This window comes from Paramormyrops kingsleyae, chromosome 11 (assembly GCF_048594095.1).
Source record: "Paramormyrops kingsleyae isolate MSU_618 chromosome 11, PKINGS_0.4, whole genome shotgun sequence".
In the NCBI taxonomy this organism is placed as follows: domain Eukaryota; kingdom Metazoa; phylum Chordata; class Actinopteri; order Osteoglossiformes; family Mormyridae; genus Paramormyrops; species Paramormyrops kingsleyae.
The window spans coordinates 26,460,402-26,480,187 of record NC_132807.1 but is presented as its reverse complement, the minus strand read 5'-3'; the positions used below and the strand labels follow the sequence as shown (position 1 = coordinate 26,480,187).

The 19,786-nt window shown below is 45.1% G+C and overlaps 1 protein-coding gene across 6 annotated transcripts in view; it reads right to left on the bottom strand.

The window, feature by feature from the left end:
* LOC111832687 (adenylate cyclase type 2-like) overlaps nt 1-19,786 on the bottom strand; it is a 56,082-nt gene that overhangs the window by 12,874 nt on the left and 23,422 nt on the right. For all 6 annotated transcript variants that reach the window (XM_023790324.2, XM_023790325.2, XM_023790322.2 and 3 more), the window contains 11 exons: nt 18,827-19,359; nt 16,861-17,058; nt 14,947-15,111; nt 12,039-12,188; nt 7,499-7,659; nt 3,860-3,971; nt 3,281-3,408; nt 1,162-1,320; nt 629-761; nt 349-531; nt 37-80 (listed from right to left, as the gene is read on the bottom strand). In XM_023790324.2, coding sequence (XP_023646092.1) covers nt 37-80; nt 349-531; nt 629-761; nt 1,162-1,320; nt 3,281-3,408; nt 3,860-3,971; nt 7,499-7,659; nt 12,039-12,188; nt 14,947-15,111; nt 16,861-17,058; nt 18,827-18,991 — 1,598 coding nt within the window. In that variant the 5' untranslated portion in view covers nt 18,992-19,359. The remainder of the gene's footprint in view (nt 1-36; nt 81-348; nt 532-628; nt 762-1,161; nt 1,321-3,280; nt 3,409-3,859; nt 3,972-7,498; nt 7,660-12,038; nt 12,189-14,946; nt 15,112-16,860; nt 17,059-18,826; nt 19,360-19,786) is intronic.

Below are 19,786 nucleotides of genomic sequence, written 5' to 3'. Positions count from 1 at the left end.
GCTTTAGGTCGTTTCTGCAGCAAGATGCTTACTTACCTTTCGGGTATCTTGGAACAAGGAATGGATCTCAGTGGAATGTCCTGGAAGGAAGCATAAGGAGATCCATTTACAGCACGAGGACGGGTTTCAAAGCCAAATCACACAGATGCCGGACAAACTGACAGACAAAGTGTACACTGGCACAAAAACCGCATTTTTCTCTTCCTGCTACATAAAAATCATGGTCTAATGAATTAGGTTCAGTCAGCTTGACTGCCAGTTGAGCATGAAAAAGCAGCAATGAGTGATTCGTTTAAGCCCCTCCTCCCAGTCCTCCTCAGCCAATGAGGACAGAGCGGCTGCCCGTACCTTGCAGCGGACCTTGCCGTTGACCATGGCATCGGTGCCGTAGCCCTCGCGGCTCTGCAGGTGGGCGAAGGGCTTGACAGCGCCCCAGGACTCCAGGTAGCGGGTCATACGCACTGAGGCGCGCATCTTCAGGCCGTCGCTCATGCGCGCCTTGGACGTGTCGTTGGGACACTGCTCCTTGGACTGCCGAGACACGAGACCAAGTCCCATCGTGGGATGGCCATTAAAACTGAGGCTATCCAAGTCCCCCTCAGCCACACACATAAGCAGAGTGTCTCACCCGGGGGTCGATGACCAGGTATGTGCGGATGTTCTGCTCCTTCAGGTAGGGGTCCCTCAGATGGCCATACCCTTCCTCCACCTCATATGCCTTGTTCAGGTGTTTCAGGGTGGCCTCTGTGATGTGGACACGTCTGTCCCCAAGGGGCATAACAGAAATATAACTCTACCCAATAAATACCCACTATTTCAATAAGCATAAGTACAATCTCCAACATCCAGTTTTGTTTCCGCCTGACATCTAGGGTCAAATACTCAGCGCCTTGTCTGCCAGCCAATCAGGCTGCAAGTGTCACGTGACCCTTCTCTCATCATCACAATACGAGGGACCATTTTCAAGGAATAAAACTGGAAAAATATATTTTAATTTATTAGCATAGAATTATTATGATCAAGTGTCTGATTTCATGATCAAATTTGCCATAAATTATCATTGTTATTTAATACTAGAAAACAAAATTGAATGTCTAGCATGCTTCCCAAAAGCAAACTCTCACTGATGACAAAAGCTTGGTGGCATTTTGTAAGACCTACCCTGGTAAGCCTCCCGCCTCCATGTGATTGGCCAAGGTGACGTCATGTGACCACACATCAAACTGCCACTTCCGCAGGCCAATCACTCCGCACAGCACGTTACCGGAGTGCACGCCCACCCTCATGTTGATGTCTACTCCGGTGGCCTCTCTCACCTGCCTGGGGGGGGGTTGCAAGAATCTCAGGTGAGGTGGTCGGATTGTCTGATTTCCTTGATTGCTATTATTGAAGATGACAATTTTATTGATTATTGATTGTGTATGACACAAATCTGCATCTTCTCTGGCTTTGTTTGAGCTACATGGTCACAGAGCCAGCAGATGTTCTGTTCAGCACAGTCCCCGTGCCTGATAAAGCACCCTGCTCTCTCACTGCACTGTCGCAGTCACTCCAACCTCAGAACGACGGAGAAGAACCGGTCTTAATTAACTCCGTGCTCGTCAGCTAATCATCAGTGCCGATTCCCCTCCGCCAGTCCCTAGTCACACGCAGCAGAGCTTAAAAGGTCACGCTCATTAGATTACATTGTTTGTGGTCTTCTGCTCGTACATTGTTAACCAACATGTACTGCATAACCGCACCGGTATTAACTCAGATAATGAAAAGGGATTAAGTGTTCATTCTTTTCTTTGCAGGACTTTGTTAAGTCCCTGCAATCCCACTTGCCATCACAAGCGTGAATCATACGATCTGCTGCTGGGACCCAAAGCCCAGCATCCCATTCGGGGTGCGGGACGCAAAGCCCGGCATCCCACTCGGGGTGCGGGACCCCAAGTCCGGCATCCCACTCGGGGTGCGGGACCCCAAGCCCGGCATCCCACTCGGGGTGCGGGACCCAAAGCCCGGCATCCCACTCGGGGTGCGGGACCCCAAGCCCGGCATCCCATTCGGGGTGTGGGACCCCAAGCCCGGCATCCCACTCGGGGTGCGGGACCCCAAGCCCGGCATCCCACTCGGGGTCCCCCCCCGCTGATGTGCTACCTGAGGAGGCTGCAGACACTCTCAGGCCCTTTCAGTGGCCCTGCTGAGACCAGCAGAAGCCAGTGAGAAGGTACTGAACTCAAACATAGTGCTTAATACTCACTGCTCTCCAGATATCACAGCAAAAAGTTTCTAAATCACAATTCCCAAATACCTGGGAACAGCCAGCAAAATGCTTCATAAAATTACCAGCTTCAATGAAGTGCTTGAAGTTTTAAATAAAAATTATTGAAATAAAAATTATTGAAATAAAAATTATTAATTTAGCGAACCAGTTTTATTCTGAAGTAGAAAAAGCCCAGAATTTAGTAATATCCAAATGTGTGTATGTGTGTGTCTGGATTGGGACAAAGAACCATGTCAGAAATGCACAAGTGCCAAGGGTTTAACCTGTAAAACTTAATCAAAATGTAGAAATCAGATGTACAGCCACAAGTGTTAACCATTCCTTAGTACTGCACTGTGCTAGTTAATTTAGTTACTCATTATATTTGTTTTTCAGGAGTTAACTATTGTGTCACTGAGCATTTCACATTTCTGCTGCTCAGGCATTATTCCTCATGCAAAAAAATCTGCTGAATTATTGAAATGTAAAATTTTAAGTGAAATTAACAATGTACACACATTCCTGTCAGCTTCTCATTAAGCAGCTGCTCTTCACTTTCTCCAAGAAACACACACGATTGCCAGAAAGCATTTATACACTGAATTATTATAAGTGGTGTTTATTTTGTTTCTGGGAATCAGCCAGCCTGAATTTGCATGCCAAAATGCTGCTTCCCGTTGGAACACTGCTAATCAAGTTCTGGCACCGCGAAGGAAGTACTGGACAGGATTTTTTTTTTCCAGCTTGCTGTTTTGGCAAAATCCACTGCAGAAATTCTCATAATGAATGAGGTTTTATTTTCTTAATAAACTGCTAAAGTGCTGCACAGCGGGACGATTGGAACTGGTTTGCCTCAAGCCTCTGTATTTCCCATTCTGCTCGTGATTTACATTGTTACATATCCTACATTAAGCAATTTACGTTGCTTAGAAACGGTAGACACCAAAGGGGTCGTCCGTCTCTCTCTGCGAGGCCATTCTTGGTGCTCTGACCAGCCACGCTCTACCCCTAACCCCCCCCCCCGGCACTAACTTGATGGCTTCACACATGTCCAGCCCCATCTTCACGCAGTTTTTGGCGTGCTTGGGCAGCGACACGGGCAGACCAGACACGCAGTAGTAGCAGTCCCCTAAGATCTTGATTCTCATGCACTCGTTCTCCTGAAATATAAGCAAGATGTCACTTTTAAACCCCACCCTCCAAGCAAGCATTCTTCTGCAAATCAGGTCACTTTACGGCATGAAGATGGACGTTTTTTTATTTACCAACAAAAACATACTACAACAGTGTTTCCCAACCCAGTCCGCAGGGAACCCCATTTCCGATTCCCGGCACACCTGAACCAAACAATCAACAAATCCAGAACACAGAATACTGGGTGCAGACGTGCTGGGAGCTGAGAGGACAAAAAACTGGGTTGAGAAACACTGTCCTGCAGTGAACTTGAGGAAATTTTGCTTATAATACATTGTTGTCCATACTGAGCAGAATTTTTTTTTATAGTAGTATTTCAGGTGGAGCATTTCTCAAAAGTACCAAAAAACACCTTCTATAGCTTTTTTAGCTACCTATAGCCCTGGTTTTACTCAAGTGCCACGGTGGAGACTTTACCTTGGCGATCTGGTCGAACTTCCCGAAGAGCTCATTCAGCATGATGACCAGCTCCTTGGGGGAGCAGTCGCTGGCCAGCCGGGTGAAGCCCACGATGTCGGCATACAGGATGCTGGTGCGGAGACGGATGAGTCATATTCAGACATTCAGCTACAACCGGAACATCTGGACTTTGACTGCAGTTTTTCAAACGCAATAATATTCAAGGTAAAATGCAGATTAAAGGCTGAGAGAATTTGGATTCTACCCCCTCTGGGTCACAAGCTCATATGTACAGATACCAAATAAAACAGAAATTTTGGGGGACTTAGTGTGTGTGGCTTAGTGTGTGGGGCTTAGTGTGTGTGGGGCTTAGTGTGTGTGGCTTATTGTGTGGGGCTTATTGTGTGGGACTTAGTGTGTGTGGGACTTAGTGTGTGTGGGGCTTATTGTGTGTGACTCAGTGTGTGTGGGGCTTATTGTGTGGGGCTTATTGTGTGTGGCTTATTGTGTGGGGTTTAGTGTGTGTGGCTTAGTGTTTGTGGCTTAGTGTGTGTGGGGCTTATTGTGTGTGGCTTAGTGTGTGTGGCTTAGTGTGTGGGGCTTAGTGTGTGTGGGGCTTAGTGTGTGAGGCTTAGTGTGTGGGGCTTAGTGTGTGTGGCTTAGTGTGTGTGGCTTAGTGTGTGGGGCTTAGTGTGTGGGGCTTAGTGTGTGGGGCTTAGTGTGTGGGGCTTAGTGTGTGTGGGGCTTAGTGTGTGTGGCTTAGTGTGTGGGGCTTAGTGTGTGTGGCTTAGTGTGTGTGGCTTAGTGTGTGGGGCTTAGCGTGTGGGGCTTAGCGTGTGTGGCTTAGTGTGTGTGGCTTAGTGTGTGGGGCTTAGTGTGTGTGGCTTAGTGTGTGGGGCTTAGCATGTGGGGCTTAGCGTGTGTGGCTTAGTGTGTGTGGCTTAGTGTGTGGGGCTTAGCGTGTGTGGCTTAGTGTGTGGGGCTTAGTGTGTGTGGCTTAGTGTGTGTGGCTTAGCGTGTGGGGCTTAGCGTGTGTGGCTTAGTGTGTGTGGCTTAGTGTGTGGCTTAGTGTGTGTGGCTTAGCGTGTGGGGCTTAGCGTGTGTGGCTTAGCATGTGTGGCTTAGTGTGTGGGGCTTAGTGTGTGGGGCTTAGTGTGTGTGGCTTAGTGTGTGTGGGGCTTAGTGTGTGTGGGGCTTAGTGTGTGTGGCTTAGTGTGTGTGGGGCTTAGTGTGTGTGGGGCTTAGTGTGTGAGGCTTAGTGTGTGTGACTTAGTGTGTGGGGCTTAGTGTGTGGGGCTTAGTGTGTGTGGCTTAGTGTGTGTGGCTTAGTGTGTGGGGCTTAGTGTGTGGGGCTTAGTGTGTGGGGCTTAGTGTGTGTGGCTTAGTGTGTGTGGGGCTTAGTGTGTGGGGCTTATTGTGTGTGGCTTAGTGTGTGGGGCTTAGTGTGTGAGGCTTATTGTGTGGGGCTTAGTGTGTGAGGCTTAGTGTGTGTGGCTTAGTGTGTGGGGCTTAGTGTGTGAGGCTTAGTGTGTGTGGCTTAGTGTGTGGGGCTTAGTGTGTGTGGCTTAGTGTGTGTGGGGCTTAGTGTGTGTGGCTTAGTGTGTGGGGCTTAGTGTGTGTGGCTTAGTGTGTGTGTGGCTTAATGTGTGTGGCTTAGTGTGTGGGGCTTAGTGGATTAGGCCTCTGTGCCTTTGATCAAATGGTTGCCAGTTCAAATCCTCTTTTTGGCAGAATAATCACATCACTGTAGGGCCTTGAGTGAGGCCCTTAACCCTCCAAAATGCTCCAGGGGCACCACATGAATGGCTGACCCTGTGCTCAGACCCCTGTGTTTGTGTCCCAAAGGAGAGCATGATGGGATATGTGAAAAGAAGCATTCCGCTGTACTTGTGCCAATGGCAAATAAAGTAGCATTTCATTGAGAAACGAAGCTGGTATCTGCGCAACACACAGCTGGGTAGCAATCCGGACACTGCAACTGCAGCTGGGTAGCAATCCGGACACTGCAACTGCAGCTGGGTAGCAATCCGGACACTGCAACTGCAGCTGGGTAGCAATCCGGACACTGCAACTGCAGCTGGGTAGCAATCCGGACACTGCAACTGCAGCTGGGTAGCAATCCGGACACTGCAACTGCAGCTGGGTAGTTACCATACACATACTGTGATGTATAAATACTTTGTTTTGTTTGGCTTCAGTTCTTCAGTTGCTCTGTAAATCTGAGGTTTTAAAATAAGTTTTGCAGGGTATCAGAACTGTGCTCCACAGAATACATGAGAAAGCGTGTCATGCAGCCCGGCAGAAAAACACCCACGTTATATGTCACATCAAAGATTACAGTCACATAAATATATTTATTTATAAATATATTTATTTTTCATTAATATAGACTGCAGTCCGCCAACACAAAAACCACTGTGCTGACAGGCTTTTCACATCAATAGACATCAGGCAGTCAACTACCGTGACTTGTGATGTAAAAACAGCAGCCTGCCATTGACCGTGAAGATACAACAATGTTAGAACCAACAATCAGCCATCAGCTGCGATGCACTATGGCTGACAGAAAAGAGCTGGTTATGACAGTAAAAGGAGAGGATAGCTATCTTACCCAGAAGCCATCATTACCATCAGACCACATCGGAAATGTAATCAGAAGCTCCCACAAAATCGAAAAAATTATTCAGGTATTGGAACCTTTTGTTGCTGCAAGCTTTTGACACAAAAAAAAAAATCACACTGAAATATTCAATGAGGTCCATCCACCTCAAAATGTACGATTAATAATTTACAATATATGATTAAGTATCTATGTCCATTGCTGCAGTTACATTTCCTGTATGTGTAGGTGTGTGTTCCTAGTAACAGATACAACTATGAATAAACTATGACCATGACACAGTGGAAGAAAATATATGAAAATTAAATTGTACCTGCTATTCATAATACACTGACTGAACATTGTAAGATCTATCTGTCAAACTCAATCAACAAAGTGAGAGAAACTGGATATCCTTGTCATAGTGGAGTCTATACTCTACTCTTCTATTGAGTCTTACAGTTCACCACTGGCCACCTGGTTCATGAATGCCTCAACAGAGGTCTGCGCTTGTCTAATGGAGAGTCAGTGCAGGGGTACAGGTAAGGAGACCACTGGCATGTCTCTAAAAAGGTGGACACCTGACTAAGGTTCAAAGTGGAGGACACCCATGAAAAGCTGTTGAGTTGGGGGGGAGGGGGGGTTATATTATACAAATACTACGGAAGCAGAGAATGGTATATCTCTTGAGAAAATTATATGATTATTGTGAGATATTGACATTAAAAAGACTAATTGCAAGCACGCTTCCATAGAATATGTGTGCAGCTGTTTCACGTTTCTTGAGCGACTGGGGGTGGGAGAGAGTGTTGATAGGCAGGCGGGTAGAGGGGGGGGGGAAAGGAGATCAAGGGGGCCGAAAGAAGGAGACTCAACAGCAGTATGGATAGAGGGCTGGAAAACCAGATGAGTGGACACTGTATGGACAAGGGATGGCGGTGCAGATCCCACCTGATGTTCCCATGACGACCCCACATGACGTTCCCACATGACGTTCCCACCTGACCCCACCTGATGTTCCCATGACGGCCCTACCTGACGTTCCCACCTGACCTCACCTGACGTTTTCGTGCCGCTTGACGTAGAGGCTGTGGAAATTGTTGTCGCGAACCAGGCGCTGCTGTTCCTGCTTGTCCTTGCAGTCCTGTAGCCTCTCCATGATGGCCAGCTTCATCTTCATGGAGATGTATACAGGCAGGACCGACTGCAGCAGGTTCTCCTGGACACATGGACAGGGACTCGCATGAAACCTCCAGGGCCTTAAAATTCAATTCTCACTTCAACTGCGCTAACAAGGCATTAGTACTCAAAGAGAAGAACAAGATTTCCAGAGTATTTTACACTACTTATAACACAGTAACAATAGCGGAAAACTGTGGGCTTATAAATAAAAAGAAAATAGATTTTTATAAATAAAAAGAAAATAGATACTCAAGTAACACTAATAAAAAAAAAAAATCATCATTTCGACAGTTTTGTTTTAATTTTCAATGCCTTAAAGTGGACAAGTGCACTCCATGGATTGTGGTGTCGCTTGTAATGTGCACTATGATGTCTCATGTACACCCAGTACTGAGTAATGCATTTCCTTCCGAATACTTATCTGGGCGTGAGAACACTGGGAACACTGGTACTGTGTGTGGTGAGAGGACAGGCAACTGAGCCTGTCTGGCGCCCACTTCTGTGGAGCTAGAGAGCATGTTAGCATTTAGCTAAGCACAATTTCTGATGTTTTATTATAATTAGCATAGCTCCAGCTAATCCTGTATCACATATTTAGGAAAATGAGTGCTGGTTTCTCAGTGCATTGTGGGAGTTTCTTACCTTGCTTCCTGTGTATCAGTTACGTATTTAAAATCACCTTTAATTATCAGTTGGTTAATAGGTTACACTGTACCCGATTTGCCATTACGTTAGATTATATTCAACTTTGTCATTGCACAAAGTACAAGCATGCAGGTGATGAAATGCAGTTTGGGATCTAATAGGAAATATTGCAAAAGGGCTAATAAAGCTGCACAATACATTTGTGACAAACAGACAGTGAAAGTACATCTACACAGTGGTGGTGTGGTACAAAACAATGCGGATACACGGCATTTATGATTGCAGTGAAAGAACGAACGTTCTGTACAGTGTATATATACAGATAAAGTGGACAAGGAGAATATGCAGTCTATGGTTTATGGGCAGGATTAGGTGAAGATTAGTGGCACAGTCTTGGGAAAATAATTACAATGTGAGACTACTAAGATAGCCTAGTGAATTTTATTTTATAAGTATATACATTATTCATTATTATACATTATAAGTATATACAATTAAAAGCATATCAAGCACACAAGGGCACTCTACATCAGACAATATCTGTTGCTATTTTTGTTTATATGACCCCAGGTCACCATCCCTGAAGTATGCATGAACAGGCCGTAGTGTTTGCCATGTTGTAATGCATAGCAATATCTCCATGGTGCTGAGTGTTAATTGGCAGTGTTCACCACTGGGCAATAGGAGAAGGGTCAGCTGGTCTAGGATTATCACGATGGCAAATCCGATTGGCCCGAACAGCGACCCGCAGGTGGCCAATTGTGAGCTCTGAGAAGTGAAGTCAGACCGGCTGCAAATTACTCAAAGGCACAAAAAGTCTGCCATTAAAACACCCAGGCGGGCAAATGAAGCAGGGCCAGTCTAATTTGCAACTGTAAATGACTCAAGCTGAGCGAAAACCAGCAAAAGAAGCATTTTAACAACCTGTTTTTTTTTTTTGTTTGTTTTGTTTTTGCGAGTGGATGAGCTGAAGTCTACAGACTCATTTAAAACACTGCTGGATGCAATATCAAAACCATTAAGTTATCAGGCTTCTGAACAAGCAGATCGGATGAGTACCAGCCTCATTTTCATAGCTCTCTTACATAAACCCATACAACCAGCCACTCGTATGTCACTTAATTATTCACTTGGCACTTGAATTAACAAATTAACTGTCATAGTTATACGGTTGCCACACATGATCTCCTCATAGTCTAAATGTATAACCTTATTTAAAATAAACAAAACAAAAAAAAACTGCATCAATAAAATGAAAATAACTCAAAAATACAAGCACTCAAACAAAGGAGCAACAACAGAACAGTGTAGTACCATAAGCTGGTATTGTCTGATTAAGCCAGAGCTGTAAGAAAGCCTCATATTAAGTTCAGACCACCACTTTCCACTACATGCGCCATCAAAAACAATTACGTACACAGGTTGCTTGAAAGATGAGTGAATATTGCCGACATTCCTGGAGAAGAATGCTTTCAAAGGGAAGTAAAACGCAGTGCTGAAGTTCCACAATATGACATCTTCAAAACTAGCATTCAACCTTAGCTATGTATGGTGTTGAGCAAACATTCCCAAACCTCCATAGGGTTGACATAGGTAAACTGGGACAATTTTTTAAATTTTATTTCCTCTCCCTTTAAAAATATTATCCTAATTATAAATATTAAAACATAAAAGTATTATTGAAAGCTCAAGAACTGAGCTTAAGGTAATAGAACACAGAGAAGTAAAGATATAGAGCATCGAACATATAAATGTCTCACATAACCTATCCTGACCGTATCAAACAGGAGGCATCCAGTTAACATCCTGCATCTCAGAGATGAAGAATAAAAGATCATGCTTTTGGAACATGCTTTATGAACATGGTGCCCAGTATTACTACACTGTAAAGTATGTAGGTGTATGTCTCTTTGTAGTCATTCTTTAACTTCTGATACTGGTGTCCTTATAGAGACTGAACCATGAGCCCAAATCAAGGTTAAACAGACATTCCAGCATGACTACAATCCCAAAAATACTTCAAAGTCGACAACAAAACGATCATGCAAACAATCAGTGTTCTTTATAAGCTATTAAAATCGCCAGCCTGTTATCTAATCAAACTATTTTGCTTTAGAGTCAGGACAAAGGTTTACAAAATAATGAAGGAATTTGGTAGAGAAGAAAATTACCATGGAGGACTGTTCAAAGGTTAAAGAAAACATCTACAACCTGAAAGAACTTATTGATCGCATGGATGTAAACAATTTTTTCTTAAAAATTGATGGTTCATGTCTTCATTACACTTCTAATAATTCTAACATAAAACTTCAAAATAACCCAATTATTCAATGGGTAATTTGAAATAAATACTTAGTCATATTTCAACACAGGTTAATCATAAACTGTATATTCAGTAGCGAGTTTATTACACACACTTTCTCCTCTAAACAGCAAATTATGTGGCTGCAACCGAATATATACAGCATGCAGACAGTGTCAAGAGATTCAGTTACTGTGCAGCTAAGCATTAAAACGTCCAAGGCATGATTTAAGTGGTTTTAAATATGGTAAAGTCCTGGGACTTTCAAACACTAGTGCCTAGAGTTTACAAAGAATGGTGCAATAAAAGAAAAAAACATTCAGCGGCAGACTGTGGGCGAAAACATCACGTTAATGAGAAAGGTCAGAGGAGAATGGCCAGACTCGTTAAAGCTAACAGGAAGGCCACAAGTGCAAAAAGAACAGCTTCTCTGAACTCATAGCTCAACAGCCTTTAAAGTGGTTCTACATAAAACGGCATCCTTCCTAATACTTCGTAGGCATACCAAATACGGCCAAACCCATATGAACGTTTTGTGTCCAAAACCTGTCTTAAGGAGTTTAAAATTCCAAAAACCAATAATATACTTTGATACAGTAAAAAATTAGACAGACACCAATAGTTTTAGTTAAATGGTGCTTTACTGGCTAATATTACTGTCAAACTCAAAGAAACAGAATCTTAGTCTTAGTATAAATATAGGCGTCACCTTATAACCTTAGGAACTACTCTAAAACGAGTAAATAACAGCAAACACTCAAGGCAGAACAAGTGCACAACAAAGTGTATTTGCCGCTCCAGCACCTTGAAAATGTTCTGTGTTCATGCACAAAAAAAGACTTTGTTCCTAACGTTTTTATGTTATGTAATATAATGCTCCCTTCTCAGCCAATCATTAGGAACTCTTTTATATTACATATGGCATATGATTACGGACACTGACTTCATACGGCCCTTTCAGGATTTAGGTCACTTCAGTCTTGTTCTTTTGGTTTTTGGCGTTTGTTGGTTGTGTAATTCTCCCTCCCTTTTTTGGATGGTAGGCTGTTGTTTTTCACTCCTTTGGTGCCTGTTTTTAGGTTAGTTACACAATAAGAAGTTGCCTTTTTCCCCCTTCGTCTTTGGTTCAGTGTAGGTACAATAAAATCCTGCAAGTAGATGCAGGATTTTATTTGCTATTTAGGAAAAATCCACATGCCCAGTGTCCTCACACAGCACATCTAACCTCTTTAAATAAAACTCACAGCAAAAGGAGTTTCCACTGGTCTTCACCATCTATGACTACACACACATTCAGTCATGCCACAACCCTACACTGAACCGTAACACTCACTAATAATCCCAAGCTAAGAGTGGTGAGTTATAGTGAGTTATAGTGCAGGAAAGAGAGCTTATTACAGAAAAGCTGCACATTTGAGGAAAGCTGGAAGAGTGAGGTGTGGATCCCAGCGAACGCCCAGCAGACTGACCTGCTGCCGCTTCTCAATCTCCAGCTTCATGCGGATGCTCAGGCAGCTCAGGGTGTCCTGGAAGGTCTGCCGGAGGGCCCGCTCCATCAGCACCTTGTGGAAGGCCCCCACCGCACTACCGCACAGGAACACCACTGTGTTGGACAGCAGCTGGGGGGCGGGGGGGTGGGCAGCTGTCGTCAGGGTTACACTCACAGATAGTCACTCGTACCGAAATGTACATCAAGACACGCAGTCATACTCACGCACATGGGCGTCACTAGACCCCCCTAACTAAGGCACGTGCCCCAGTACTGATCTGCTAAGCCCCATTAAAATCTCCCATTTGAGCTTTAACAAGCTCCCATATTTCACAGTGTATTAATTTAGAAGGACGATAATGGGGAAAGATTTTTTTCTAATCTACTATGTCAGAGAAATGCAGTTTAACCCCGAACACAAGCTGAGATGTGCGCCTTGCAGTGCGGGTCCGTACACTGCGGTCCGCACATTACTGTCTATGCACTGCAGTGTGTCCGTAACAGCCAGTGCACGCAGTGCACACGCCACGATCCATGTATCGGCACACAAAACAAGAATCAGGATTGAGGAAAGGTAATACAACGGGACTGGAATAAGGTTTTAAATAATGATCTAATTCTGATTTCAATCTGACTGGAACATTATTGACTTCTGTAGATGGACATCAGCATGGACATCAGAATGGACATCAGCATGGACATCAGCATGGACATCAGCATGGACATCAGCATGGACATCAGAATGGACATCAGCATGGACATCAGAATGGACATCAGCATGGACATCAGCATGGACATCAGCATGGACATCAGAATGGACATCAGTGGCTTAGCTGAGGGAAGCTGAAGCAGCACATTGTGCAGCACATTGTACATGCAGCAGGCATTCAGACAAAAAATGGTGTGATTTGAGTAACGGCAGGGCTGTGCCCCCATAGACCTTTAAGGAGGACATGCAAAAGACTACAGAAGCCCTCACATGAATATATAAGCACCATTTTTACCTGTGAGATCCTTCCCTCATCATACACATACAGCACAAGTGAAGAGCACATTTCCAAAGCTCACTCAGTCTTTCTTAGTCTGTGGACTAATCAAGTTATGGAAATTTAATGAAAGTCCGCCATTGGATTACATGAGGACTGAGTGAGTTTTGGTTCCCAGTACTGTAACATATGATGAGGAAGCCTGACTTTAGCTCACTGGTGGGCTGATCTCAAAAAGAACAAAACATGTCTGAATGAGTTTTGGAAATTTGCCCTTCAATTACACCCTGTAACAGGCTGTGGGACACAGGTGTACCACACAGGCAAGACGGCAGGCTTTACCGATGATGTCATTAGAAAAAAAAAATCTAAAATAAAAATGTACTAAAAATAGATAATAAAAAAAATAACAATAAAACTAAGATGCAGCATTGCTTCACGCCTCCCAATTCATCTCTGAATCCACCCAAATGACACTAAAACACTACAGCCATTATCCATCCTGGGCAGACTGGGATTCAAAGACTGGGATACATGCAGACACAGGACTGGGTAAGTATGATCTTTGAATGTTGCCATGACAACTGATCATCCCCCCCCCCTTCCATTTCTATGCTTCACACTGGTTTACTTAAATGTGCAAACTTACCCTCGGAGCCTATCCCATAAAGTACAGCGTGCATCACAGGGTGTACACACACTATAGGTCAGCGATTCTCAAGCCATGGGTCGCGACCCAGTGTTTTGAAAGGGTCATGAGGCAGAGTTGGAAATGTAAGCATCTTAAAACCAGCAAGCTACGGTCAGATTTCCCCATCCCCGGTCCCCGGAATTAACCTATATAAACGGACCTTGGGTCTACAAATGCTTAGTGCTAAACTAGTGAAAACTTAACCAATCCAAGAAGCAAAACCACAAATGCTTAATTTAAAATTCACTGGCACATCCGATCAGATTTGTGCGATAGACATTGATTGGAATAAATTGCACTGCTCACTTGATCATAGCGCCAATTTAAGCCTATACTTCATATAGGGTCGCGACTCAGCAAGCATGGTAAAAATTGGGTCCTGGTGCAGTGTTGAGAACCACTGCTATAGGTCATTTTAGAGATACTTGTTCAACTGTGGATGAAACCCACAGCTCTTGGAGGTGTAAGACCCATTGCTGACCAGTAAGCCACCATACCCATCCATCCATCCATTGTCCAACCCGCTTAATAAATTACGCTTCCCAAACACACACTATCAAAATCTCAGACTTACTATCTGAAATACACAGACATCCTAGGTTATGCATACATCCAACGTCACCCATAGCTCATACACTCACAGGCACCCCAATCACTGACAAAAACACACTTAACACTGTCCAACAGCCCAATCATGACTCTAAACAGAAATATCTCATTTCTATAATATTTATGCTAAGAAACCTGCTATTTACACAATATCTATAAAAATGGCAGTCCCTACCAGTATCACCTGTCAGAAACCAGCAGTCTGGAAGGCTTAAGAAGACCAGTTTATATTCCAGGACCCCCACAAACTCAGATTACCGAAGGTCTGACCGTCAGGGCAACAGTCATAAAAGAGGCTCTATTTTTAATTTCAAACACATGGCTTTTATAGTCACTATGAGGACAGAAAGGTACTTTCTTTCCCCTGTACCGGCCATAAAAGTGCGCCTGACTTTTGGATTTGTGGGATTAAGACGGGTTGGAAAATATTCGTCTGAAAGCCCAGGGTGTAGGTGACGGCTCGGGTGCAGATAAAGAGCAGGGTGGAGGAGAGGGCGGGGGGCAGATAAAGAGCAGGGTGGAGGAGAGGGCGGGGGGCAGATAATGAGCAGGGTGGAGGAGAGGGTGGGGGGCAGTTGAATGACCCGGCAACCGGCACGCACCTGTTTGGCCAGGATGGGGTGGGAGGTGTGACTGGTGACCGAGAGGTAAATCGCCAAGACGATGATGTGGGACAGAGAGGAGATGATGCTCAGGAGGACTGCGTAACGCATCTGGAAGGGTAGCATGGTGTACACCGTGAAGATGATGAAGAGGAAGAATGGAACCTGAAAGAGGAAGAACCAGAGAAACAGCCGTAAGCAACATGACATTTTTATGAATAAGCAAAAAAAATAAAAAAATGGGTGTAAACATCGGCGGGGGCCGCCTGCATTATAAGATGGACAAAAAGAGATACAAAGCGTTACAAGGTTGCAGTACGTGTCGACAACCTAGCAAGCAAAGGCAAAACAGAAATCTTAGAATTAATAACCATTCTTAAAAGTGCCAGAGGAACAGTGAAATGCTGGGCTCTTTGAATTAAAACGTAAGCTTTACTGGCAAGGTCACATGAAAGCAAGGTATCACCATGGCAACACGAGACTACGAGTCTTCAAGTCAAAATGCTAACAAGGTACGCCGGTGTAACCAAGGGCAGAACTTTGGTTTGAGCAGTGGGGAGGGGGGTTGAGGTCTCCACTAATTTATGGGTGTCCAGGGGGTTGTAGTGGCTGGTTTTTATTATTGGGGGGGTTACAGCCGCACCCATTATTTACACCCATGCGTGTAACAGCTATAAAATTAACAGGAAAAAAAACAGGTGATGCAGTATATCAACATTCTTTATGCAGTAATAACTCCTGCTCTGTCTGTACCGATCTGATGAATCTCATTCTGTGGCTACAGTGTTTCTCAGCCCATGTCCATAGTTGAGGAAGGTGCCAAACCTATTGAGCAGAGAACAAACAAAAAAAATCGCCTCTGTTGGGCAGGAGAGGGGAAGGTGAGATGTTCTGTGCTGAGTGAAGGACATGCAGGGGCACCCAAAATGAACCACACATTCGCCTCAGGGGAGAGACCCTGTGGGAAAGAGGATTTCTGTGCCAAGTACAGTTAAGGCTAATGCTCAATTAAACAGACAAATCCCTGGTTTTTATGTTGCATTTGGCACTGTGATGTCTTACAGCACGACCTGAAATAGGTTAGAAAGAAAAATCCCGTGAAGATTATATAGCTCTGGAAAAAATTAAGAGACCTCAGCAAAAACTTTCAGTTTCATTCATTTCTCCATTTCTGGGGGTGCGTCTGTGTAAAACATACTTTTTTTTTTTTTTTTTTTTTGTAAATTCCAGCTTGGCTGCTTCTCATTAATGAAGGGCTTCTTCCTTGCTTTATGGGTCTTCAGTCCTGCGTCTAGTAGTCTGATATGAACAGTCCACTTCACAGCACTTAATGGTTCCCATTCTTTTTGAAGGCCACTTGAGGTCACCCTCCCATTCATGAGACACCGTCGGACAGTTTAACAGTCATCTCTGGCATTAGAAAGTTGCTTCTGCCCTTTACCTGGCTGGTGTTTGGTCATTGCCAGTGTCTCCTGCGTCACATGGTTCTTGTGAGCCTGGAAGCAGCCTGCAGGGTCTGAAGCCTTCTGCTAACAGACCCAGGATTAAAAAATGCAGATTTTTTAAAAATATTGAGTGGTCTCTTAATTGTTTCCAGAGCTGTAAATCAACACTGGCACTTAAAATCCATTTATTAGACTCTTATGAAATGCTTATGATGCATTCCTCATTTTGTTGTAGCCTTTTACAGGTGGCCTTGTGTGTGTGTGTGTGTGTGTGTGTGTGTGTGTGTGTGTGCACAGGTGCTAGGGCAGGGGGGGGACGAAGGGGACTTTATACCCCCCAATATTTCACTGAGATTCATTCATCCCGCCAATAAAAAAGACCTTTGTATTTAAATGATTAAGTTGTGCCCCCCCCCCATACCAAACTCTCCCCCTCTCCACTGGTGTGAGCGTGGGTGGGGGCGTGTACCTGATCCCAGGCGTGGATGACGTGGCTGCTGAAGATGAAGGTGAAGCTCATGGTGAGCAGGGTGGCCCAAACCACCACTCCCAGTAAGCGTCTCCAGCGCTGGGACAGTGACTCGGTGCAAACCAGCACGAAGACGGCCAGGAAGACACACAGGCCGCAGCTGACGGCGCTGACGAAGGCGCTGTGCTCGCTGGCGTCCTGCGGCGGGGAGGGACCCAGCATCAGTATTGCCCCCCCCCCGCCCCCCCTCCACCATTGTTTTATTTTTTACGGAAGTCGTCTAACCTAAGCAGTAATAATAGCCTGGCCACTCTGTAAATACTGGGTGGGGGGAAGCGGGGGAGAGGGACAGACAGCCATGGCCAATCAGACATCAACCCCCCCCCCTCCCCTGTTTGCTACACATGTGGCCCCATCATGTAACTCGATTATACAGGTCATTTCCTACTCTGGCAGGCCGAGCTTTCAGAATGAAATAGAGCCTAATCGAGTCAAGCTGCTGGTCACTGAGGGATGCTATTCGCGAGCGTCCCGTCGTCTTTGTCAAACAGGCCCCTTTCACCGTGCTTATTGACATAGCTGGCTTGAATTGGGGGGAGGGGGGGGGCTGTGACTGTCTGAGCAAACAGTGGCCTTGTACCAGGCCAATGCATTGTAGCAGCAGGTGTTCATTAACGGCAGAGTCCCACCAGAGCTCGCGTCTGGCCGCTGTCCTAAGCTCTCTTTCATCTCCTCCTTAGGACAAGCAAGTGTGACCAAAAAAACCCAAAAAACACCATAAACAGTGGTCATTCATCGAGGCGGCTGAAGAAGGGGATTTATCGCGGCCTGCTCCTTCCAGACACACGAGTGAGTCTGTTAACACCTGCCTCCTCAGCTGCACTAATATCCCCCAAATCGTCTCCCCAGTGTCTATTCATTCTCAGACGCACATGTGAGTATCCCCTTAGTGGACCTTTCCATCTCATGCGCTAATCTGTCGGGTCGATCTCCGTCTAGATACCGCAGCTCTGAAATTTGCAGAATCACCTTGAAAGAAAATTAATCAAGTCCAAGTAAGGAGACCTCGTAAGAGGATGAAGCAGACTAGATACAGAGAACTTACTGAAGCTGTCTTAAACAAAATCTTTGCACAATCACAGTCGAAATAATCAAAAAGTCTTTGTTAGACAAAAGTCAAAATAGATTATTTTAAAACAACATTTTCCATCTGGTTGACACATTGCATTCCATGGATGCATCTCCATACACTTGTCAACATGTTTCCATGACAAGGAGTCTGCCTCTGACATGCCACCTGTCTCACTCATACCTTGCAAGTTGATTGGTTGGAAGAACTGAGCTCTGATGTCATCCCGGCCTTTGTTAACTCCCCTTTAACCCCGAATAGACCCCAGTGATCCATACTAAATAGAAATGAATCGCTGTATCTCCCTGACCCAAAAACAAACAACAAATATCTTTTGGCTACTGCAGATCGCCCTTGACCTCATCTTGAAACTGAAGAAGACCAATCCAGTGTTTCTAAATGTGAGGGAGGTTTATTCACCAACCACGTGTAGAAGATGTGCAGGTATAAAAGCAAGGAAGAGAATTACAGAACCAGGCTCCAAGATAGTAACTATATCTGACATGGTATTGATTTTCAATAAAAGGGTCTTTGCTGGCTTATTTCCTGACATGGAAATTTAGCTAGGTTTATTTTATTGATCTTATTTCCAAACATAGTTGCTCTTCCACAACCAGTACAGATCCCTCTGACTTACAGTACAAAGCCTGATATTAATGCTGTTACGGATACTCCTTGCTTACTGCAGGTCTCATAGACCAACTGGACAGCGCCCTATTCTTCTGTAGAACTCCTTGACCTCTTCCAGATACTCTTGACATACGTTTGGACCTTGATAATACCTGCTCCCTAGCTTGGTGCTGGCTGCTAGGCTCAGGGATGAGGAGGTGTACTCACCAGTCTCAGTGAGAAGAAGAGTATAATGAGGATGGCACAGGACAGCATGGTAAGGCCCAGTAGTAGGACCAGGAGCTGGTACTGGCTGATGCAGGAGAACTTCCGATACAGGGCCTCCTGTTTCAGCTCCTGGTTGTTCAGCAGGTACTTGCCCTTGGTGGGCATGGTGCAGCCCTGCTCACGCTGGCGTAGCACACAGCCAAAAAAGAACGCTGAAGGCCTCTCCGCATTCACCTCTCCGCTGGTGATGTCAGGCTGTCAGTCCTTTTTCTTCTTCCAAGACATCTTGAGTGCTTCTCTTCTTCTCTTTTTTCTTTCCAACTCGGTGAAAGCACTTCTCAAACTTGGGGCTACAAAACAATGGCCTGCAGGGCTCCACGGGGTGATGATGCTATAATGGAGAGGAAGGAAAGGGAAAGGAAAGAGAGAGGGGAGGAAGCGCCTCACGTTTTCTCTCACTCCCTCTCCCGCTGTCCCATAATGTTCCACGGCGGCTTCCTTCTCACAGTACAGGCTTTGTCTCAGACTGGTGCCTGCGGAGAGGACGGACAGCATTCTGAGCGAGGCATGAAGACCTTCAAGGCAGCACAGGATACGCACAGCACGATCACAGCCATCTGGGGAGCCCGAAACCTGGACGGGCGCGAGGGCCGCTTGACACACACAAAGACGAATCCCAACGGGCAAGGTGGGGGGGGAGCCATGAAATTGTTGGGAGCAATTGTAGGAATTTTCTTTATGTGGCTCTGCCTCAGAGCTGCCCATAAGGGGAGAGAAAGGGGAGGACTTTCAGGGGTCCGGACACTAGGGGGTGCCCATGAGCACGTGAGCATGGATAATGCTACTTTGGTCTCAAGAGGTGGGGCATTCAGTAGAATTTTTCAGAAGCTCAGTCATGTGATTGCGCCAAGATTTATTCCGTCTACGCTGTGGATAGTGACCATTCACGAATCTAGACCG